The sequence below is a fragment of the Canis lupus genome, chromosome 7 (assembly GCF_048164855.1).
Source record: "Canis lupus baileyi chromosome 7, mCanLup2.hap1, whole genome shotgun sequence".
Taxonomy (NCBI): domain Eukaryota; kingdom Metazoa; phylum Chordata; class Mammalia; order Carnivora; family Canidae; genus Canis; species Canis lupus.
Genome location: NC_132844.1, coordinates 28,199,658 through 28,224,998, shown reverse-complemented (window position 1 = coordinate 28,224,998; position 25,341 = coordinate 28,199,658). Strand labels below are relative to the sequence as shown.

The 25,341-nt window shown below is 41.1% G+C and overlaps 2 protein-coding genes across 18 annotated transcripts in view; one reads left to right on the top strand and one right to left on the bottom strand.

Moving 5' to 3' along the window:
* MRAP2 (melanocortin 2 receptor accessory protein 2) overlaps window positions 1-10,680 on the top strand; it is a 123,591-nt gene extending 112,911 nt beyond the window's left edge. For 7 of the 9 annotated variants that reach the window (XM_072832179.1, XM_072832180.1, XM_072832177.1 and 4 more), the window contains one exon: window positions 9,109-10,680. In XM_072832179.1, coding sequence (XP_072688280.1) covers window positions 9,109-9,502 — 394 coding nt within the window. In that variant the 3' untranslated portion in view covers window positions 9,503-10,680. Of the gene's footprint in view, window positions 1-790; window positions 1,017-6,371; window positions 6,391-9,108 lie in introns of those variants that run through there. The other 2 variants (XM_072832183.1, XM_072832184.1) reach the window with 2 other exon arrangements.
* Window positions 10,681-23,672: 12,992 nt separating this feature from the next.
* Window positions 23,673-25,341, bottom strand: part of CEP162 (centrosomal protein 162) — a 97,668-nt gene continuing 95,999 nt past the window's right edge. For all 9 annotated transcript variants that reach the window (XM_072832171.1, XM_072832174.1, XM_072832175.1 and 6 more), the window contains one exon: window positions 23,673-25,212. In XM_072832171.1, coding sequence (XP_072688272.1) covers window positions 25,003-25,212 — 210 coding nt within the window. In that variant the 3' untranslated portion in view covers window positions 23,673-25,002. The remainder of the gene's footprint in view (window positions 25,213-25,341) is intronic.

The window sequence follows — 25,341 nt, the reverse complement described above, 5'->3', positions numbered from 1 at the left end:
AATTCTATCTCTTTCTCCATGGAGGTATTTCAAGGCAGGACGTGCATCTCTTTGAAAGCAGTAGGACACAAGGACGGCAGATACCACAACCCGTGACTCTACTCCTTGTGCCTTACCCACAACAGACATCACTCATCGACTGTGCTATCTACCTGCATTGTTGGGACTTGGCCTCAGAATTGTTTTCAAAGCATCACTTTGGGGCACCTGGGTGGTTCAGTCAGTTAAGCGTCTGACTCTTAATTTTGGCTCAGCTCAAGGTCTCAGGGTTGTGAGATGGAGCTCTGAGGGGAGCTTTGTGCTAAGCAGGGAATCTGCTAGAGATTCTTTCTCTCCCTCTGCCCCACCCCGACTGCACTCATGTATGCATTCTTTCTCTCCCTTGCTATCAAAATAAGCAAATAAATCTTAAACAAAACAAAACAAAAATACCACTTTGGGCAGCTTTGAGGAATCAATCACAGTTTTCACCCAAGAGAGAATATGTATTTGCCAACCCTGGCTGGACCTTCATTTAACAATATTGGATGGTAGGAGTTGAGATCCATTTGCTACACAGAGCCAATGACATTACAATATAATGGGCAAGTTTTTTCTCTGGAGTTTTCAAATTGGATCATATTAGCATAAAAACTTCAATTCTGGAATCACTGACTTCTCAATGGCTTTTGTGAAGAGAGAGAATGTGTAATAATCAGTTTAGATTATGAGACAGTAACAAACTCCTCAAATCTCAGTATGACACAAACAGGTTTATTTCTCACTCAAGCTAACCTGTTTGGTTAGCAAATAGGTGGACAGAAGCTTCTCCACTGTCTCCAACACTCAGCCTCCTGGGTTACACTAATAGGGAAGGGCATCTGCGGAGACCTCACACCTGCCCTTCTGTTCTTCAGCCAGGAAGTGGTGCAAATCATCTTCCTCTCACAGCTCATTGGCCAGAACTAGCCACACCCACTGCCTGCCCAGGCTGAGAAGGGTAATCAGTGGGCCCAGAAGAAGAGAACCAGGCACTGGTGAGCACTAGAGAAGTATACCGCAGAGGAAAAAAGACTATTATAAAGCTGACATCACCTTTCTTAAAAGCTTTTAGGCCCAAGACACAGCTTTAATGGGGATTATTTTTCTTATGGAATATTTGCAGTTGTGTGCAGGGGATGGTGGGGCGGGGGGAACCCTCTTACCTGAATCCTTTATGGACAATGAAGATAAAAGAACCATTTTCTCCTGCTTTCTCAGCGAAAGAGGCATTCACTCTGTGCTGTCTTGTTAAAGCATTATAGCACCATTATCATAAATCTGCCAGGGAGAGAGTAACGGAAAAGGCTTGGATCACATTTTTATGTTGAATACTTTGGACTTCTAAAAAAACTACCCAACTCCAGATATCATATGCCTCAAATACCCTCCTTTTACAGCCTTTGTTTAGTGTGCCTTGTCCAAGTGGGGATGTTCTTCATTTAGGAGTAAGTGCAGAATTGCTTGTGACCTTATAAAAATGGAAATTACATTTTACTTTGAATTGCAATTTACCTGAATATGGCACTTGCTAAAAAATGGGTACAGTGCACCTAAAAGCTAATAGCAAGAAAATGTCAGTGCTCGATGTTTTTGATAATGACCAAGGCCACAGGAGCTAGCTGGCAGCGTGCAGACATGGTGCATATTCCTGAGGAAGTCCTGACATTTTGAGAGGTCTCCCACCATCAACAGGTCAAAAATCTGACTATTTTATGTATCAGATTCAATTTATACACGCTTTGGCAAGAGTTATTTTTAATTTCCCATCAACTGAATGTTGTTTTCTGAGTGCACAGCTGTAGTTTGCCCGGGACTGTGCTGAGGGTCGTTCTAATGTAGTGAATGCTTTCTTGCCCCAGAGAGCCTGACCTCTTCCTAGTAAGTGAGAACTAGCAACTAGAGTTACCAAATGGCACTTCCACACCCAGGCAGAGGGTTGGGTAGGCACTTCTAGGGTTTGTTACATGAAATAAAGCTTTCAGCACAGGCTACAGCCCCATAAATATCAGTGGTTATTCTTGCTTTCTCATTAGTTGTTAATCAGAGATTTCACTCTTAGCAGATCTCTGTTTAACTTAACACTTCCCTGAAAGCCCACTGGGAATGACTTCTGGAAGTACAGGTACCCACAGGCTGGACTGCCTACCACTCTTCATGAGCAAGGCAAACCCATAGGCAGTCATGGGTATACCAAGACTCAGCACAGCAGCAGACACTTCACTTGTAAAAAATTGTAAGAAATCTGAAAAATCCCTAGAGGAATAACCCGGAGCATTACAGGTGTTTTCCTTCTCCAGATGAAGGTAAGAGAGGTCTGTCCTCTTGACCTGATTTCGCTTTTAGATCGCAGAGGAAGGAGCACTGTGCTTAGCACTGGGGGTGGCTGTGCCTTTCATGGGAATCAGGGCTTTGGACCACTGGGCAGATACAGCTGTGCAGTATACTCATTGAGGGTCTAATGACTGCAAGGCCCTTTGGGAGATGCAAAGATGAACAAATACAGCCCAGCAGTGTAGAGGGGGGAAAGGGCTGTACAAAAATAGCTCTGACATGAGGCAGGAACAGATGTGTCTTGTAGGAGAAGGTCAGTGAAGTATAGCAGGAGCTCAGAGAAGGGATAGATTCCTTCCCACTGGGAGTTCAGAGAGTCTCCTTAGAGACAGTGACATTTGCATTGGACAGTGAAGAAGGTATTTGACAGATAGGGGTAGATGGGCCCATCAGGCAAGAGGAACAGCACAAGCAAAGCACAGAGAGGGACAATCCTGGGTACATCTGAGGATGGTCAGGTGCCATGTGGCTGGACCATAGAGTTAGCAAGGGGGCTGGTGGGAGAGCATATCAGGTGATGCAAGGGTGGGGAGCCTGAGCTATCAGGCAGAGAGTTTGGGGGAGTCAGGGAAAGATTGTGAGCAGGGAATATCATAGGAGTAATGCTAATCAGTGCAGGTGCCAGAGGACTGGATGTTAGAGGCTCTCTGTTCAGATACAAAAAAATTCCACAGGGACAGAGAATATATGACACAACCCATGGGGAGAAGAGAGAAAAATCTAAGAATCAGAACAGTCTGAACAGTCTTTTTATTCTGGCTGGTGGAGTTCAGCAATGTTGCAACAAATAGGTTAAGTCCCAGCTGCATTTCTTATAACAAGATGAAAATGAGGAATAACAAAATCTTTTTTTTAAAAGATTTTATTTATTTATTCATGAGAATACACAGAGAGGAGAGAGAGGGGCAGAGACACAGGCAGAGGGAGAAGCAGGCTCCATGCAGGGAGCTCGACGTGGGACTCGATCCCAGCACCCCGGGACCACGCCCTGGGCCAAAGGCGGCGCTAAACCGCTGAGCCACCCAGGCTGCCCTAGGAATAACAAAATCTTAAATAAAAGAACATGATTTTGAGGGATTCCTGGGTAGCTCAGCAGTTGAGCATCTGCCTTCGGCTCAGAGCATGATCCTGGTCCGAGGATTGAGTCCTGCATCGGGCTCCCTCTGAAGAGCCTGCTTCTCCCTCTGTCTTTGTCTCTGCCTCTCTGTCTTTCATGAATAAATAAATAAAATCCTTTTTAAAAAACATGATTTCAAGGTTCAGTGTCCTATGAAAATGAACTATTGTAATTTTTTAAAAGTTCAGATAAAACAGGAGAACTTCTCTTGAACCTACTAGCTATATCATCAATTTCATGATGACAAGATCTAGAATAGGTAGGAATGTAACAAAAACAATTAAAAATGCTAAAATTATTAGCAATTTTAAATTTTCTGACAAATTGCCTTAGTTTGTGCAGGCTGCTATAGTAGAGTAGCATGGACTAGAAGGCTTATAAGTAACAAATCTATTTCTGACAGTATTGGGGGTCTGGGAAGATCAAGATCAAGGTCCTGGCATGTTTGGTATTTGATTCATAGATGGCAGACTTTTCACTGTGTCCTCACAGTGGGGAAGGAGCGAGGGATCTTCCTGAGGCCACTTTATAAGGGCACTAATTCGGTTCACTAAGGTTAAATCTCCTTTTCCAAAGGCCCCACCTCCTAATACCATCACACAGGGAAGTAGATTTGAACATGTCAATTTTGGAAGGACACAGATGTTCAGCATATAGCACAAATATTCTTCAGTATTCTCTTTTCCTTGTGATAACTTATCACATGGTATTAATTACTAGTCTAGTAAGCACCTTAAAGTTTCTCATTCCTTCAGTGTTTCAGTTTTTGAAGATTTTTGCTTTTTTTTAAAGGTTTTATTTATTCATAAGAGACACAGAGAGAAAGGCAGAAACATAGGCAGAGGGAGAAGCAGGCTCCCTGCAAGGATCCCGATGCTAGACTTGATCCCGGACCCTGGGATCATGCCCTGAGCCGAAGGCAGACGCTTAACCACTGAGCCACCCAAGCATCCCTGGCTTCTGGCTTTAACCATAGTTTTAATCAAGGTGGAATTTAAGGTGTTTGGCACCTCAGTTTTTAATTTTCCCAGGTATAACCAAAGCCAAAGGAGAACAAGTTGACTTTCAACTCTTAACTGATCTAATAGGTGCCATAGAGCATTGTTTTTCACTATGCCAGCTGAGTTTGAGAGATGAGAAAGTTGGAATTAGCTCTGTTCTCTTTATCATAGGAGCCTAACAACCCATAGAGTAGTCCCCAGACCATCTACAGGCTGGAAAGGCATCCTTAACAGCATGGAACATGTTTCTTTCCTAAAAACTGAATTAAGACAACATCCAGCTGCAAATCCCTCCCTGCCTAATAGTGAGAATCCTCTGATATTCACTGCATTACATATATAAGAATATTTTCGGGTGTGACTCAGGAAAACTAGGCTGCTCTAAAAAAAAAAATGGGTAACCACTGAGGGTCAGTATTTTCACTGGCTTTCCTTGAAGCCATTCTTACCAATAAGTGGCAGGAAGCCTTCCCCATGGAACTTGAGCCCCTGCAGCCTCCAGGCCCGGCCAGCTGTAGTGAGTGCAAGATGCCCCTTGTTAGTGGCTCTATGGTATATGAGTTCCAAAGACCTATGTGTGAAGGCCCCATGGAAGACTGTGGACCAGAAGTTGAGGATGTGGGGAGTGCTGTAAGGGGCAGAGACAGGGTATCTCCCTTCATCAAAAGTAGGCGAAGGGCAGACATGGATGTGACTACTTTATGGGACCTCCTGCATCTCTCAGTCTAGAGTCCACACTCAGGATCTATTAATAAGCCATCTCTTATTAAGGCTTACCTGCTCTTACTTAGCTGGGTATACTGCACTTGAATTAATTTTTGGCCCTATAAGATTATAGAAGAGGCCTCCTGCCAAGGCCAAGATCTCTTCATCATTCATTCATTTGAGAGCAATTTATTAAGCAGCAATTATATGCCTAGTACTGTGCTAAAGGGAACATAGGCAAGAAACACATGATACCTGCCCTCAAGAGATCATAATCTTAATGAGGGTGCCAGACAAGAGATCAGTATACTACAGAGTGAGAAGACAGATGGAGAGAAACTCCCAGTCCTTGAGGGGAAACATTCTGATTCAGACTGGAGGAGTCTGGGAAGACTTCTAGCAGGAGGTGGCACCATACATAACTCAATGAAGGACCAAGAGGTGTTGGGTAGGTAGGTGGATTCCAGTTCCAGTAATGGCAGAGTAGCTCGCTTTAAATTACCTTGCAGATAACCATTATAAAATTTAGACAAGATGTAAAGAGTGACTATTGGAAGGCACTGGAGACTAAACGTTGGCAGACAAAAACAGAAAGACTTTTGGCCCTTGAAAGGAGAAAACTTCATTAATTTATGTCTATGGCTTTATGGATTTCCACCTGAAATCTTCAATTACAAGCACGGTGGGATGCTTGGGTGGCTCAGCGGTTGAGTGTCTGCCTTCGACTCAGGGCATGATCAGGGGTCCTGGGATCAAGTCCTACATCAGGCTTCTTGTGGGGAGCTTGCTTCTCCCTCTGCGTATGTCTCTGCCTCTCTCTCTGGGTCTCTCATGAATAAATAAATAAAATCTTAAAAAAATTACAAGCATGGTTTATTTTTCCATATTACTAAGGTCTTCCCTAATTCCATTGGCAGTGTCTTAAAATTTTCAGTGTATAGGTCTTGTACATCCTTTGTTAATTTTTTTGCTAAGTACAGTCATACCTTGTAGATGTTACAGGTATTAGACCACTGCAATAAAGCAAATACTGTAATAAAGTGAGTCAGATGAGTTTCTTGGTTTCACAGAGCATATATAAATTATATTTACATTATACTATATTAAGTCATAATAGCATTATGTCCAAAAATTAAATGTACATACTTTAAAAGTAATTTATTGCCAAAAAAAATACTGTCATCTGATGAGCTTTTAACAAGTAATCTTTTGCAGGTAGAAGGTCTTGCTTCAGTGTTGATGGCCGCTGACTGATCAGAATGGTGGTTGCTGAAAGTGGGGGTGGTTGTGGCAATTTCTTAAACATGAAGTTTGCTGCATTGATTGACTCTTTCTTTCACAAATGACTTATCTGTAGCATTGATGCTGTTTCATAGCATTTTATGCACAGTAGAACTTCTCTCAAACTTGGAATCAGTCCTCTCTGACCCTGCTGATTTATCAGCTAAGTTTATGTGATATTCTAAATCATTTGCTGTCATTTCAACAATCTTCAGAGCATCTTTACCAGGAGTAGACACCATCTCAAGAATCTACTTTCTTCGCTCATCCATAAGAAGCAGCTCCTCCTCCTTTCAAGTTTGGATCATGAGGGATGCCTGGGTGGCTCAGTGGTTGAGCATCTGCCTTCAGCTCAGGTCATGATCCCGGGGTCCCCTCAGGGAGACTGCTTCTCCCTCTGCCTATGTCTCTGCCTCTCTCTCTGGGTCTCTCATGAATAAATAAATAAATAAAATAATTTTTTAAAAAGTTTGGATCAGGCAGCCCCGGTGGTTTAGTAGTTTAGCACTGCCTTACACCCAGGGTGTGATCCTGGAGACCCAGGATCGAGTCCCACATCAGGCTCCCTGCATGGAACCTGTTTCTCTCTCTCTCTCTCTCTCTCTCTCTCTCTCTCTCTCTCTAATAAATAAATATAAAATCTTTAAAAAAAAAAGTTTGGGTCATGAGATTGAAGTAATTCAGTCTCATCTTTAGGCTCCTCTTCTATTCTGGTTCTCTTGCTGTTTCCACCACATCTGCACTTACTTCCTCCACTGAAATCTTGAACTCCTCCAAGTCATGCATGAGGATTGGAATCAACTTCTTTCAAATTCCTGTTCATGTTCTTTTTTTTTTTTTTTTTTTACCTCTTTTCATAAATCGTGAATGCTCTTAGTGGTTCCTAAAATGGTGAGTCCTGGGATCCCTGGGTGGCACAGCGGTTTGGCGCCTGCCTTTGGCCTAGGGCGCGATCCTGGAGACCTGGGATCGAATCCCACATCGGGCTCCTGGTGCATGGAGCCTGCTTCTCCCTCTGCCTATGTCTCTGCCTCTCTCTCTCTCTCTCTCTCTCTCTCTCTGTGACTATCATAAATAAATAAAAAAGTTTAATAAAATAAAATGGTGAGTCCTTTCCAGGAGGTTTTTACATGTCTTTGCCTAGATCCACCAGAGGAGTCACTGTAACACCAACAGCTTTAAGAAATGTATTTCTTAAATAGTAAGACTCGAAAGTCAGAATTACTCCTGATTCATGGACCACAGAATGGATTTCATGTTAGTGGGCATCAAGACAACATGAATCTTATTTTTGTACATCTCCATCAGAGCTCTTGAGTGACCAAGTACATTGTCAATGAGCATTATGTTTGGAAAGGAATCTTTATCTTGAGCAGTAGATCTCAACAGTGAGCTTAAGATATTCAGTAAGCCATGTTGTAAACAGATGTGCTATCATCTAGGCTTTGCTGTTCCGTTTAGAGAGCACAGGCAGGGTAGATTTGGCATAATTCTTTAGCACTGTGGGGGTTTTAGAATGCTGCATGACCACTGACTTCAATTTAAAGTTACCAGCTGCATTAGCCCCTAACAAGAGAATCAACCTGTTCTTTGAAGCTTTGAAGGCGGGCATTGGTTTCTCTTCTCCAGCTATGAGAGTCCTAGTTGGTATCTTCTTCCAATAGAAGGCTGTTTTGTCTACACTGAAAATCTTTTGCTTATTGTAGCTGCCTGCATTAATTATTTTAGCTAGCTCTTTGGGATAACTTGCTGTAGCTTTTCCATCAGCACCTGCTGCTTCACATTGCACTTTGATGTTACAGAGATGGCTTCTTTTCCTTATGCATCATAAACCAAGCAACCTCTGGCAGCTTCAGACTTTCTGCAGCTTTGTCACCTCTCTCAGCCTTCATAGATTTGATGAGAGTTAGGGCCTTGCTCTGGATTGGGCTTTGGTTGAAGGGCACGTTGTGGCTGGTTTGATCTTCTATCTAGGCCGCTAAAACTTTCTCCATATCTGCAATAAGGCTGTTTCACTTTCTTATCATTTGTGAGTTTACTGACAAAGGACTTCTAATTTCCTTCAAGAGCTTTTCCTTTGCATTCACAACTTGGTTAACTATTTGATACAAAAGGAGTAGCTTTTGGTCTATCTTGGTTTTTCAGATACCTTCCTCAGTATGCATAATTATTTTTAGCTTTTGCAAAAGTGAGAGATGTGTAACTCTTTCACTTAAACACTTAGGGCCATTGTAGGGTTATTAACTGGCATCATTTCAACATTGTTGTGTCTTGGGAAATAGGGAGGCCCAAGTAGAGTGAGAGAGATGGGGAAGGCTGGTTAGTGGAGCAGTCAGAAGATTTATCACTTGAGTTTTTCATTCTGTGTGGGCACAGTTCATGGTACCCCCAAAACAATTAGGAGGGTAACATTAAAGGTCACTGATCGCAGATCACAGAATAAATATAATAATAATGAAAATGTTTGAACCACTTTGAGGATGACTGAAATGTGACACAGAAACACAAAGTGAGCAAATGCTGCTGAAAAAATGGTGCCAATAGACTTGCCAGACGCAGGGTTACCACAAATCTTCAGTTTGTAAAAACCATGATTTCAGCAGGTGAACAAGCTGGTGTGTAAGCAGTCTTTTCTTTTCCTTCTCTTTACAGCAATGCAGAATCTTCAGAGAAGAGATTTAGAATGAATAGCTTTGTGTCAGACTTTGGAAGACCACTGGAGCCAGATAAGGTGTTTTCTCGACAGGGCAATGATGAATCCAGGTCTCTCTTTCATTGCTACATCAATGAAGTGGAACACTTGGATAGGGCTAAAGTTTGTCATCAGACCACGGTCCTTGACAGCAGTGTTCGACTCCAGGAAGCCATTAGAAGCAATGGGCGTCCAGAGGAGGAGCTGAATAGGCTTATGAAGTTTGATATCCCTAACTTTGTGAATACAGACCAGAACTCCTCCTTTGGGGAGGATGATCTTCTAATTTCAGAACCACCTATTGTTCTAGAAAATAAGCCAGTTTCCCAGACCTCACACAAAGACCTGGATTGAGAAACTACTCTGTAAAGTGTCTTCCTGAAGATGTTGGGTCTGTCTTTGTAAAGCAAGAAATCTCCATTCACCAAGATTGTGTGTATGTGTGTGTGGGGGGGTAGCTAAGTGGGGGTGTTATGAGAGATAGAAACAGAGGAGAGAGCCCCCTCAAAAACGAGCCGAATAAGCTGAGTTTCTATGCCTTTAAACACAGTTCAGGCTTTTTGGGGAATAAGGTACTTATATGGTTTCATCCTCTTCGTTGTTGAAAAATTTGGCCACATACTCAGTGTCAACGTTCTTGAATGGGGGTTAGCATACTGTGTTCCAGTCTGGCCCTGCCAATTCCATGCTCTACCTTTAGCAAGTTGCTTTACCTCTCTGGGCTGCCACATTGTTAACCGTAACATGGGGAGTCTGGAGTAGATTATTCATCCTAGCTCTAATATTTTGTGAACTTGTGACTTTGCATCGAGAAGAGGCTGGGTTATATGTAAATCAATATAAACTATGGCACTGCCTCCTATCTCTTGTAGGATCCCCCATGTCAGTACCTTCCACTCAACCTTAACTGAGCCCAGCTTTTGTCAAGGGTCCAAGCATCTAGAGGATGTCAGACGACTCACCTCACAGTCACCGTGGCCAACATTTCTGTTGGTTGTATGAAAATAGCTCTTCTGAGAACCTCCAGCCACCCATGGTAAAACGTAGGGACAGCCATGCCCCTCCTCTTCTAGAATGAGTACCAATCCATGATACATTGCATGGCACTCCTATCCCCAGAAATGTAGGGAAGGTTGTCAGCTGAGTGATGACAGGTGCCTTTTGTGTCTCTGTTGGTGAACATGTGTCTGGTCACATTTCTGTGTGGTTGGCTACTGAACAAGAAAAGTGCCATTTGCCATGCTCTTTACTTGGTAGGGGTGTAGGTGATGGTCATGTGGCTCGTGTGTGGGCTTTGAGCTGAGGTGGTGAATGGATTGTAAATTCCCCACCAACAGATGTGCAGGGTGGCCTGGTGCAACACAGTTAATTTCCCGAAGGAATCTAGTCCTGGTATTGGGAAAAACTTGGTCTTGCATACACAGTTGCATGTGCAGCCAGCTGCTAATCTCTGGGTGGCATTTTCATTATGAATTTGTTCACCATCTGTCTTGCTTAAGCAAAAAAAATAAATGCATTTGATTGCACAGGAATTTTCTCTGGTTCTTTGTTTTCACACATCCAAATTTTTCATTTCCTTTAGAAATTATTCCATGTTTCTAATGCTTCCTAATTTTTATCTCTAGGAGCCCAGTGCTCTGAATTATGCACCAGATTTCATTTAGGAGTTATTCTGCCCAAAGAGAGCCCATAATATAATAATATCTTTCCCATAATATCTTTTGAGGAAAATATTATTCTTTAAGACTCCAACACTGAACAGTGGAACAAAGCATGGGGTATTTCTTGTAATCAACACACTCTTACAAGTAAATACTTGATAGCATTAAAGAATGCTGATTTCATTAACTTTTACTAATATGAATATTCATAATTTAAACAACCAAATATAAACTATGGGCTATTTCTTATTAAGTTTCAAAGCTATTTAAGTGGTATCTTATTTTGAAGTAGATTTACTAATCAGAAGGCTGAAGAATATTACTAGAAGTTGGAAAAATACCCATGACCATATTAGCATTTTTATTAACTGAATGTCAAGAACTGTGAAGGGTCTAAGATCTTACCCCTCCTGCAAGCTATTGAGTTAGCTGGCCTGGTTTTGTGGATGCTGGCTAAAGACACGAGATTCCTGGCTCAGAGACAAAGAACTTCATCACAGCACAGCAGGCAGCCTGGGGTTCATGTTCATGTTAGTTCCTAAATGTATTTCCTATTGTGACTCCAGCAAAGTACCACAAACTTAGTGGCTTGAGCAACACAAACTTATACCCTTGTAGTCCTAGAGCCCAGAAGTCCAAAATCAGTGTCAGTGGGCTTAAATCAGGGGGTCATCAGGGCTGTGTTCCACTTCAAGGCTTTAGGGAAAAATCCACTTCCTTGTCTTTTCCAGCTTCTAGAGGCTTCTCACACTCTGGCTTATGACCTTGTATCACTGCATCCTCTGCTTCTACTTTACACCTCTCTCTGACCGTATGCTTCTCTCCTATAAGGACCCTTATGATATCATTGGATTACCCATGATAATCTCTCATCACAAGATTCTTAATCATATCTGCAAAATCCCTTTTGTCACATAAGGTAGTAAGTATATTCACAAGTTCAAGGATTAGGATGTGGACATGTTTGGGGACCATTGGCCTACCTCATGGGATCTTCCATTTGCCCCCAAAGATTCATGTGCATCTCACATGCAAAATACATTCACTTCATCCCAATGCCTCCAAAATCTCAATTATTACAGCATTGACTCAAAGTCCAACATATAGTCTAAATCTTTTTAGCTCAAAATTCCCAATCTCGTAATCTTTTTTTAAAGATTTGTTTTTATGTATTTATTTTAGAGAGCACGGATGGGAGGAGCAGAGGGAGATGGAGAGAGAATCTCAAGCAGGCTCTACTGAATGTGCCTGGAGCCCAATGCAGACCTCTATCTTATGACCCTGAGATCATGACCCAAGCTGAAACCAAGAGGTGGACGATTAACCGACTGTACCACCCGGGTGCCCCTCAGTCTCATCATCTTTATTATCTAAGTCAGGTATGGGTGAGACTCTGGGTATAATCCATCTTGGGGAAAAATTCTTTTTCTGTGGACCTGTAAAACTAGAGAACAAGTAATTTGTTCCCAAAATGTAATGGTGTGACGAGCACAGCATAATAGACATTTCTTCTCCTATAGAAGGTGACACTGGATAGAAAAAAAACAGTCAGTAGTCCTAAGCAATTTTGAAATTCCACTGGGCTAACTCCATTCAGTTGCAAGTCCTGGAAATAATTCTCTGTGGCTTGTGGCTTCGCCCTCTGGGCCTGTAGTTCTGCCCTTGCAATTATACCTCTTTTGCCATGAATGTATTTGTAACCTGTTTCCTGCATGTAGAATTTTGCGGGCCTGATGGCCACCTTTCATCTTGTCCTCTCCCTGTCCCTTAAAGCCCAAGTTGGCAGTGTTTCTGCAGATGTGGTATTCTCAGGAACATGATGAGCCACCTCAACATGTCACATGTATTCATTCCATTAGATAGGAGGTACAGAGTGCCCCACAGAATCATTCTCTCTTGAGGCAGGGACATGACCTTTTGTAACTCCAAGCTGGTCAGGGAAAGGCGACTTTTACCTTGACCAAGGGCAATTCCCTAGAGAAGGGAGCACTAGGGGGCCCATATCCCCAGCAGCTGGGACTGACACGCAGGCTAGTAAAGGAATCTGGCTGGGACACTACCATCACCCTTAGGAACCATAATGGATGACTTTTATTGGGCACTAAGCAGCCTCTGTGCTAACTTAATTTTTGTAACCCTACTCTGAGAACTCTCCACACAGAGGCTTAAATAATCCTTTTAAGTATGTTAAGTCAGGTTAATTGTTGCTCAAAATGCTGCAATGACTGCCAGTTGCAGTCAGCAAAGAAGCAAGAGTCCTTACGGTGACTTCAAAGCTGTCCTCCCTCATGCGCCAGCTGATCTCATCTCATCTACTGTTCTTCCCCTGGCTCACCCTGCTCTGGCCACACTGGCCTCCCTGCTGTCCCTTGGAAACGGCAGACATTCACCTACACTAGGGCTGTTGCACTGACCAGTCTCTCTATCTGGAACATTTTCCCTCTAGGTATCCCCTTAACCCACTCCCTCACCTCTTGCAAGTTTTTCCTCCAATGCCCCCTGTTATGGGTCAGATTGCATCCCCTCCCAACCTGCCAAATTTACATGTTGAAATCCTAACCCTCAAAACCTGAGGAGGTGACCTTATTTGGAAGCAGGGGTGTTGCAGCTGTAATTCATTAAGATGAGGTCATGAGGGTGGGCCCCCATCTAGTATGACTTGTGCCCTTATGAAAAGAGAATATTTGGACAGAGACATGCATAAGAGGAAGACAACGTGAAGAGAAATTGGGAGAATACAAGTCAAGGAGACAGGCCTGGAACAGACCCCTCTGACAGCCTTCAGGAGGAAGCAACCCCACTCACCACTGACCTCAGACTTCCAGCCTCAGGACTGAGAGACTACAAATCTCTGGGGTGGAAGTCACACGGTTGTGGTGCTTTGTTAGAGCCCTAGCAACAAATAGCCCCCTCCTCAACGCTCTAAATGAAGCCCACACTGGCCATCCGTTCAGACCCAGTACTGCATTCCCCTAATTCCTGCCTAGCACCCCCCATCTCCTTGATCTCACTCTGTGTTTCTTCCTCTACAGTACTTGTCACCTATGTACTATGCAATTTACATATTATCATGTCTGTGGTTTCGTTTGTACTCCTCCTGCTAGAACGTAAGCTCTGCAAGGGCTAACTCAGTGCCTGAAACACAGTAGGCAGTCCATGAAGATTGGCTGCAGGGAAGGAAGGACTGTTCCTTTGACTTGCTCTACCGGCGGGAGAACTAAGGCTCTGGGAGATCCAGTATATAATATAGCTCAAGTGCACAGCTGCCATGAGGTGGCCCCAACTGAGTTCTGAGAGATCGAGAAGCTGCAGGTTTGAATGGTACCCTTTCTGTTGGTTAGTATTTATCTGACTTTTTTTCTGTCTCTAACTTTGACCTCTTTATGTGTTCTTTTTAACTTTCAATCTGGTTTAAATTGTAATTTTCAAATTAAATGTCTAAATGTATCTTTAAACTTGCACAATTATTGTATGTATTGTGATTACTGATGTTTAACATCTTATTTTGTGATTTCTATTTACTTTGCTCTGCTTTTCTCCTTTCCTGCTTTGTATCATGCCGTGGTCAAGAGCATGAGGTCTAGAAATAGTCTATTTGGGCTTGGTTCCATTATATGCTAACGGCAGTCTTAATCAGAATACCTAACCCCTCTGAGACTGTTTCCACATATACAAAAAGGGACAACCGCCACCTAAAAGTTTGTGAATGTTAAGTGATAACACATATAAAGCACTTAAAATAGTGACTGGCCTATTCTACATGCTCCATTGCTGCTCATTTGCTTTTATTCTCTCTTTTCTAAATTTTAACTCTAGTGTAGTTACTTTTATTCTCTTTTTAAACAAGTATTTATTTATTTATTCATTCATTTGTATGCTTATTTAAATCAGTATTTTGGAGATTACTCTTGAATTTTAATGAACATACTTGACACTGAAAGTTGAAGTCTGTTTAACCGCTCACTGAATTGAAATTATGTATCAAATGTTATATATATTTTGTTCCCATAGTTCTCTTTGGCTCTTTCAAAAAAATCGATCCGTTCTTTTCTCATGAGCTCCTGATTTTTTCATTCTATTTGCTATGTATATATATATGTGTATATATGTATATATATATACACACACACATATATAGATTGTATATATCTATAGATACACATATATATACACACACATATATATATACAATATACAATATTTTTATTTTAATAATTTGGCCATACTCATTTTATGCTCTCTTTTAGATTGTTTCATAATTTTAGGTTCTGGAATACTAATTATCCTGGGGTTTTTTTGGGTTTGCTCCTTCTTTACAGCCAATGGATTCCAACTGTTCTTAATTGTGTGTGTGTGTGTGTGTGTGTGTGTGTGTGTGTGTAGTTGCATGAGCTTCCTTTCAGTGAGTATTATTTTTTGCCTATGATTATCCCATGAACCCTGGTTTTATAAAAATTTCCCTAGAGAACAAGTTTGTGTTGCTTATTCTTAAGCCCCAAGAGATTTGCTCAATCTGAAATTGTTAGTTTTAAATTTTTGCTTGGGGATTCCTGCCTCTCACATGGAGTATGAATTTGGATGGCACCCCCACATGAAGCATGAGCTTGGAGTTTATGGCAGCCTTTGTTTTTCTTAAGAGACCTTGGTAGAACAAGTTTCCTCATCTCTTTCCTGTGTCGGTGTATGGGGTACTTGTCTCCCTCTCACTGAAGGGTCTCAGTAAAGCAGGGGAGTCTCTACATCTGGTATGAACCCCTTTTTTTTCTGAATGGATATTGTAACCCACTTCAAGATGCAGATTAAAACCCTGTCCCCTGGGGTGCTGTGGTATTAGCTCACAAACTTCCCATTCCAGCTTTAAGTTGCCTGTTTATTTGTGTCATCTGAAAACTTCTCTTTTCTTCATGGTTAGTCCTATATTATTTTTGTTGTTGTATTTTACCCAGTATTACCAAAAATTTTACTTTTAAAAAGTATTCAAATTAACTGAGCTTACCATGTTTCCAGAGTCAAAAGCCCTAGTTCTCAAATATCAGTTTAATTCTTTTAAAAAATGCATTTCAGTGTATTTCTCTGGTGCAAATCTTTATCCTTTCATCTTTATCCTTTATCTAAATCTTTATTCTTTATCCTTTCATCTGTTTTGTCCATTACTTCTTCTAGTTTATCAAACATATAATTATTTTACAGGCTCCACTGAGGTTAGCTCCACTTGCTAACCCTGATACCTGGACCATCTGTGTGTTTGCGTTTACTAATGTTTCCTATTTTCATATTACCAATCATGTAGCCTTGGCATTTTGTATGTTTAGAAATTGTTTACTATTTGGCAAACATTGTGAATGAAAAATCTATTGATGCTACAAATGATGTTATCCTCTGTGAGAGAAGCTTCCTGTCTTCCTGTTAAGGCAGGTAGGGTGAGAGGCTGATCGTCATGCTCCAGTCAGGCATCAAGGGGGTCAGGACTCAATTGCTTTTTCAAAAACAACTTTGAGGTATACTTGACAAAATTATTTTTACATATTTAAAGTGTGCTGTTTAATACATTCGGACACCCAGGGAACCATTACCCCAACCAAGATAATGACTCTATCACTCCCAGAAGTTTTCTCATACCCTCTTGTAATCCCTTCCTCATCATCCTTTCCCTGGAAACAGTTGATCTGCTGTCTGCCACTATGTATTGGTTTTTATTTTCAAGATATTTATATGGATGTAATCATGTCATTTCCATTCTGTTTTGTCTGGCTTCTTCCATAATTATTTTGAGATTCATCTGTGTTGTCGTATTTGTCTACCCATTTACTTGTTGGTGGATATTTGTGTTATTTACACTTTTGTCTATTCATAAAACTATGACTATTTGTTTATGAGTCTTTGTACAAGCATGTGCTTTTTTAAAAAACATATTTATTTATTCCTGAAAGACAGAGAGAGAGAGAGGCAGAGACACAGGCAGAGGGGGAAGCAGGCTCCATTCAGGGAGCCTGATGTGGGACTTGATCCCGGATCCTGGGATCATGCCTTGAGCCAAAGGCAGAAGCTCAACTGCTGAGCCACCCAGGTGTCCCATGTGCTTTTATTTTCTTAAGCATGTAGAAGAGGAATGTCTGGGTCATACTGCAGATAGATGTTTCTTTTTAAGAAACTGCTGGACAGTTTTCCAAAATGGTTGTATTATTTTAAATACCTCACAGTGTGTGAATTCTGGTTGCTTTGTTTCTTTACCAATACTTTGTAAGATCTGTCTTTTAAAATTTTATCCATATCTGTGTTTAGTGGTATCCCATGATGGTTTTCAATTGCATTTCACTAATAATGATATTCATTGATTATTTCACATGCGGATTTTTCATTTGGGTATCTTTGGTAACATGTCTTCATATCTTTGGTTCATTGTCTTATTGGGCGTGTTTATTATTGATTTTTGAGAGTTCTTCATTATGTATATAAATCCTTCATCTGATATATGACCTGCAAATAGTTTCTTTATTTCCTATAAGATTTATAGTTTTAGGTTTTATATATAAGATTTATGATCCATTTTGAGTTAATCTTGGTATATGTTGTGAGGTATGGATCAAAGTTCATTTTTACTTTGTGTATTAAGGTATCTAATTGTTTCAGCACTGTTTGCTGAAGAGAACCTTTCTTACTGAGTTGCCTTTGCACCTTTACTGAAAATCGGTTATCAATGTACACATATTGGCTTATTTCTGGATATTCTATTCTGTTTCATTGTCCTATTTGCCTATTTTATGCCAAATCATACTTCTTGATTACTGTAGCTTTATAATTTGTGTTGAAATCTGTTAGTGTAAGGCCATTAACTTTGTTCTTGCTTGAAGTTGTAGCTAATTGAGGTCCTTTGCATTTCTATACGAACTTTGGAATCAGTTTTTGGAATTTCCTTTCTTACATTCTGTTCTGCCAAAATTCCACCCATTCCTTAAGATCCATCTGTGAAGCCGTATTTTCCAAGAAAGCTTTCTGGATCCCAAGTGTAAGGAATTTCTTTTTCTTCCATGCTCCATTCACACGTCATAACACTCTAATTGCACTTGTTCATATTTGGCTATGTGTACTTGTCTGATCTTTCCTGCCATACAGTAAAACCTTACCAGGTCAGGAATCTTGATTTGTTCCCTCTCTCTGCTGATAAAGCTAGTTTTAGACTTCGCAGGTGTGAGCCCTGCATTAAGCGAGATCTGCAGAAGACATCTAGCTCATATCCTGCATATTGTTAAGGAGTCCAACAGATTTAGAATGGTTTATTTTATATATCTCCTAGTTCTCTCAGGCTTCATTATTCCTATTCCTAGTTCTGCACATTCAAAGAATAATGGAATATTGTCCAAATAGCAAAGCATATTCTAGTTGACTTATGAAAATTATGCAGTTATGTCTTAATCTATTGGTCACATACTCCCTCATCATTGAACTTTTGGGAGAATGTCATAGCTTTAAGGCTATCAATGATATCTTTGGCTCCTTAGGGCCGTGGTACCTCAACTCAGACCTACCATATTTCCACCGGTCCCCTCTGGTTCTACTCTAGCTCTCCACTGGGGGGAACTTGCAGTGATGCCCTTACCCTCTAAAAGCCTGTTCTCCTCAGGAAAAATTTTTCTGGGAGTATAATCATGTCTTTCTTAGGAGGGAAATTTACCCTAGTGATCTGCCAGTATGGGGATATATTTAGTCTGATTTTGTAGAATCTAAACCGTTTCATACTTATTAGGAACAAATACAACGAGGAAACTGTTTTAGCACCTAAGAAGTTAGCAGCATAATTATATGAGTAAGGAAATCAGCTTTCTTGTCACACTCAGGCATTATGTTGATGTGATACTCATCTTGGATAACGGTTTCTCCTGTGAAAAATCTGAGGTACAAATTCACACTTATGAATGGCTTTTTCGTTTTCTCCCTTAGTCTTTCCATATTCATTACACCTGGTGAGATTATATAAATCCTATTTGTGGCACAGGACTAATGCTGCTTAAAGCATCATATGTTTATTTTTTAAAAATATTTTATTCATGAGACACACACACATACACACACACAGAGAGAGAGGGGGGGGTGGCGGAGACACAAGCAGGCTCCATGCAGGGAGTCTAATGTGGGACTCAATCCCAGATCTCCAAGATCATGCCCTGGGCCACCCAGGGATTCCCATGCATCATGTTTAAAAGGCTAGTAGACAATTTGTTAGAAGATAGAAATCCCCTTAATTCTCTTTTTCCTAAAGTAGAATCTTTGTTCACAGATAAAGAAAATTCACAGGGCAGCCACGGTGGCGCAGAGGTTTAGTGCTGCCTGCAGCCTGGGGTGTGATCCTGGAGACCCGGGATCGAGTCCCACGTCGGGCTTCCTGCATGGAGCCTGCTTCTCCCTCTGCCTGTGTCTCTGCCGCTCTCTCTGAATAAATAAATCTTAAAAAAAAAAAAATTCACATTAAAATCTGAAATACAGTGATATAAAATTAAAAAGACAATTAACTATTAGATGCCATAAACACTAGAGCAGTTATGTACTTCTAAGCCTATTTCCATGACAGCTTCAGCTTTGCAATGATTTCTTTTTTAACAAAATCCTTGAGAGGCCTGTGTCACTGCTATCATTATCATCATTATCATCATGGAGCTGATTCCTCTAAAAGATTCTAGGAAAACAAAGAGATGAACAGGGGAGGTGTGTATGTGAGTGTATGTGTGTGTATACAATGAGAAATATAATCAGGCATCAGGCATTGGATGCAGAATATATGTTCGATTTAGAGAAGAATGTGATTTTGAAAACCTGGTGTGGTGAACAAAAGGACGTGGTGGGGGCGAGATGGTCAAATGGAAAGGAGGACGGAAGCCAAGATGTTAGCCTAGATGTCATGCTTGGATTAAGAGATGGGTTTGAATAAGAAGATTGTGATAAGAATCCTTCTCTCTGCTAACAACCCCCAAGGTAACTCCTCCCACCTATGAAAATGTGCTGTACATGCCAAAAGGGACTTTGCAGATGTTGGTAAGGATCCTGAAATGGAGAGATGGGAAGGGCAGCCTAGATTGTCCCAGTGGGACCAATTTAATCATGGGTCCTTAAAAATGGAGAACCTCTCCCAGCTGAGTTTGGAGTCAGAGGTATGGAAGGATGCTCAGAGAGATGCACGGTCACTATGAGGATGAAGGGAAGGGGGGCAAAGCTAAGGAATAGAGGTGGAAACCAAGGAGTGGCTGGAAAAATCAAGGAAATGTTTTCTCCCAGAGTCTCCAGAAGGAATGCAGCCCTGCCGATACCTTGATTTTAGCCCAGTGGAAACTGTTGCTCTGATCTACAGAACTGTAAGATGATGAATCTGGGCCGTGTTAAGCCATTACGGTTGTGGTCATTTGTTACAGGAGCAATAGGAAACTGGCAAAGGGAGTACTTGTGTAAGAGATTAGAGGTCTGGAATGGAGTGTGGAGAGGAAAGCTAGCTCAGACCGAGTAGTGCCTTGATGGCTTAAGGTAAGGGTTCTAACACCTAAAAACCAGCTGCGTCAAGTGGGAAGCTGGTATGCATCAAGCAGAGCCTTAGGAAAAACTGATCATGTTGTTTTGCAGGCTATTTGGAGGGGGGAGAGCACTGGGGAAGAGGCATCAATCCTCTTCGAGAAAAGTAAGGAGTTAAGAGGGTGACGGGTTTTAGTGGTAAAGATGGAATGGAAAGGGACAGGTAGATAGAAACATTATTTTGAAGAAATTGGCTACAGATTTGATGGCCACATCGAGGACAGTTCATCGATGTGGACTAAGTGTGTCCCTTCAAAATGTGTACGTTGAACCCCAATCCCTCAATGTGATGGTAGTAGGAGGTGGGGCCTTTGGGAGATCATTAGGATTAGATGAGGTGTAAGGGTGGCACCATCATGAATGAGATCAGTGCCCTTATAAACGTCCCAGGAGAGCTTGCTTTGTTTTCAGTTCTGCGAGGATTCAACAAGCAGACAGACCCCTTCAAGCCAGGAAGCAAACTGTCACCCACACACCTTGATCTTGGACTTCCCAGCCTCCAGAACTGTGAGGAATGAATGCTTGTTTAACCCACCCAGTCACGGTAATTCCTTACAGCATTCCAAACTGACAGCTGAGAACGCCTCAAGGTTTAGAACTGTCCGGAGAATGTTGAAACCCAGGGGAACAGGCAGCTGGTTTCAAACATGTTGACTTTTTTGAGAACAGTGGGTAATTCCAGCAAGAACTGGGAAGAGGGGCTGGCACTCAGGAGAGAGAAAAGGTAGAGAGGCAGGCCCAACCTTATCCTGTTGGTAGAGTGTAGACTTAGTCTAGGTATTGGAGGGAGGAGAGGGTTATATTTGCAGATGAGGGGCAAGAGACCAAAGAAGGCAACTAATTATTAAGCCCTGTGTATTAGGGACCGTGCTGCTGTGGAGGCTCTGATCCCAAGCCGGAATGTGCACCGTTATTGGTGTTATGGCTGTTATTGGGGCTCCATGCATGTGGCCATGATAATGAGCTTAACAGGTAAGACGTGGGCATGCAAATATGTGATGATTTACACTTACTGCCCAGGGCTGATGTGATGTGAGTTAAATCGTCCCCCCCCAACACATGCTTCTTTGTACTCAGTCTTTTCCAATAAGCAGTCTCAATTTAACCCTGTTATATTCTTTCCCTCCTGACTTCACTTTTGGCTACCTCACAAATTCTTCTCCAAAATCCCTCCCAGGCCTTTCCCCAAGGACTTAAACAAACAAACAAACAAACAAACAAACAAACAAACAAACAAAAAACCCCACAGGCCATGTATAGTTTATCATCTGTCCCCTGCATTAAGGATTTTCTAATTGTCTTATCAGCACCCTGAGGTAGTGACCACTGGCAGGCTACCATTAAGGGTTCAAGTACAGGGGAGGCTTAATGAGAGTAGCTCCAGTGGGTCAGCCGCCTGCTGTGTTCTTGCCCCTTCACTTTTATGCTCCAGGGATGCTTACCTGGTACAATTGCACTAATTGTGTGTGTGTGTGTGTGTGTGTGTGTGTCTGCTTCTCCACAAAGTCTAGTCCATTTCTCTTGTTCCTGAATTTACTAACAATCCATTTTGTTCTGATCAAGCTCAATGCTTACCTTCCTCCTCTCTCCTAGAGAACAGATTTCCCCTCTGATACTGCCCTTCAAACATTTCTTATAACAATCCTACAAAGCGAGTGTGGGTAGGAAAAATGTTTCCTCTTAGTTATACTATTTAGGTGGTTGTGATTGAAGCTTTCAGCAAACCTGGAGACAAATGGACCTACTACTACTAGCAGGGAGTAAATAGGCTAATTAGGGCTGGACAGGTGCTGAGAAGGAACACATGTGCTTTTCATTTTACTTTTCTACAGAAACTGGATAGGAAGGCTCGAATTCATGGTTTCAAATACCAAAATGGAATTATATAGTAACTTGGGAGGTTTGGAAAATTTTCAAACTTCACTCTTCTCACCATTCACAGCTAAGGAGCTTTTTAAAGAAACACAGAGAGAGAGAGAGAGAGAGGCAGAGACACAGGCAGAGGGAGAAGCAGGCTCCATGCAGGGAGCCCGACGTGGGACTTGATCCCGGGTCTCCAGGATCACACCCCAGGCTGAAGGCGGCGCTAAACCGCTGAGCCACCCGGCTCATAAAGTGTCTTATTCTGAGTAAGATTACCTCTGATAATGTGCCTGTGGATCTGACCTAATTAGAGTCCTTAGTCATATGGATGACAAAGAGAAATGTTTTCACTTTCCTGGCATTTAGTCACAAATATAGGATATTTCTAACATGGAATGGGACCCTAATACCAAAGCCTGGATTCCCCAAAGTTGATGGGTTGATACTAGTTATAGAATTCTATTTGCCCAAAGTAATAGATTAAATCAGAAATCTCTGTACAGGGGATCCCTGGGTGGCTCAGCGGTTTAGCGCCTGCCTTTGGCCCAGGGCGCGATCCTGGAGTCCCGGGATTGAGTCCTGCATCGGGCTCCTGGCATGGAGCCTGCTTCTCCCTCCTCCTGTGTCTCTGCCTCTCTCTATGTCTATCATAAATAAATAAATAAATCTTAAAAAAAAAATCTCTGCACAAAAGCTGTGGTGGTAGCAGCAAGCCATATATCCTGGTAAGGTTCCCACCCTGTGGAAGCAGGTACCTTATAGCATTGTGAGGGCGGATGGAATTGGTAGGAGGGACTGATAATTTCTGGAGCTTATTTCTTTTTAAGTCTTCCTATTCAAGGGGCACCTGGGTGGTTCAGTCAGTTATGCATTTGTCTTCAGCACAGGCCATGATCTCAGGGTCTCGGGATGGAGCCCTATTTTGGGCTCCTTGTTCAGCAGGGTGTTTGCTTCTACCTTTCCCTCTCGTCCCTGCTTGTGTGCACCCGAGTGCTCTCTTTCATAAGTAAATAAACAAAAAACTCTTTTGAATAGGAAGACTTTTTTTTTTTTTTTTTTTAAGATAGCCAAAGTGATATCTTCTGTGTTATCATCTTAGACCCTTAGGTCAATGACTAAGGAATGGAGTATGGTTCCTGAGGTTTTTAAACTAATAATTCTGATAGCACTTAGGGATCTTTAATCTGTAAATAGAATTGAAAACCTGCTGTGTGCACAGCTTATTCTCAAAGTGAATACAGAATCCTCATCAAAATAGGATGTAAGGATGTAATAGGATTACTTTCTTCTGTAAGTAATAATTTATTTGATGTTTATTTCAGAATCAACCAGGTTTGTGCTTGGGTGCTTAGAATGAATGGCTAATGGATAGAATCATTAGGGATGGGTGTAATAGCTAGAATTTAATAGGTTTGCAGATAGAAAATACACACAAGTACACTCAATTAATAACCAAAATAGTTTATATTATAACTTAAAATAAACTCTTTCACATAAAAAAATAGCTACCTTTAATTAATGCTTTTTCTATTCTCTTAAAGAACATAAAAAACGTTGAACATTAAGACATTAATTGCATTCCTTATACTTAATTTCCACATTTCACATTTGCTACCCATAATTTCACCAAGATCAAGTACACCTGTCTTTTTACCAAGTATTTTACTTTTTAATTATTCAGAATTGCACTTATTGGTATATGGTAATTGAGCACTTGGAATATGGCTAGTCCAAATTGAGTTGTGCTGTAAATGTAAAACACACCAGATGTGGGAGACTCGTATGGAAAAAAAAGTAAAAATTCAATTTTTATACTGACATTTTAGATTTTTATAAATGAACCAAGTTAATTTCATTTGCTTCTTATCTTTTTAAATGTGGCTATAAGAAAATTGAAAATTACATGCGCCTTATATTACGTTTCTATACGATAGCACAGGGCCAGAACACTTGAAAACAAGGTGGCTACAGCTTTAACTTACCAGTATTTTATATACTATCTGCTAATGGAAATGGACATTGTGAAAAATAACAATCTGGCTATTTTTATGTATGCTTTTAATTTTTTCTAGTGAACATGTTACTTTTTAAATAAATATATACTCTATAATCTTAGACTTATAAAAAAGGACTAGAATTTAGGACTTGGAGCATAAAAGAATAAAACAAAGAATAAATCAAATTCCCTTATGTGTGAACTATCTTTTGCACTCTATATCACAGGTAAAAACTGAGGCACTCAGAAGTAGAAGCGGAAATCTGAGAGAACACAAGAGATCACTGTTTGCTGGTACAAAGTTGTAATTCTTGAAAATTACTGTGGAAGTTTTACTACTTGAGTGACTGTTGATCTGACTGTCCAAACCACCGTGCTCTCATTCTTCTCCATGTTTTCATGAGAAAGCAGAGCTGTTTTTCTAGCAATGAGGATTAAGAATACACAGTTAAAAATGGCTGAGTATGAGCAATTTTTTTTTTCTTTCCACATCAAGAATGTAAGTCAAGACCTTTTACAGCTAATTTCACTAGTTTTAATGATCTGACACAAAGGGACCCATCCATAAATTACTTAAAATGTGATTATGAATGATTTTCAGTAAAATACAGCATAATGTTTTTCTTACTGCTTTAGGGCAATTTATTTTGAAATGTTGCTTCTGTATTGTTTGCTTTTGGACAACATACTGGAACACTTGTTTTCAAGAGCCGCCTTCTGACAGTGGCACAATCCTCCATCTCCAGGCCTTTCTGTGAGCTCCTAGGAAATGCCAGTTTCTAGTAATATTCTGGTGCATTCACTTCATCTGCAAAAGCAACTGGCACAACCACTCCCTGCCGGTGCAGCTCTCGAAGAACATCTAATATCGAGTCTAATTCTGTGCGGAACTTGTCCAATTCACGATTCTTCAACTGTGCAAGTCTTTTCCATTTCTCGATTTCTTTGTTTTGCTCAGTTTCTACTACTTGGTGTGTCTGCTGTATTATCTGAAAAAAAAAAAAATCACATTACTGTTACAGTTCATAGTGGGGGGAAGATTTAACAACCTCAAAGAGCTTAAGTGGGACAATGATGACAGCAGTAGAGAGGAGGGAGTGGTGGTGGGGAGCCTTACC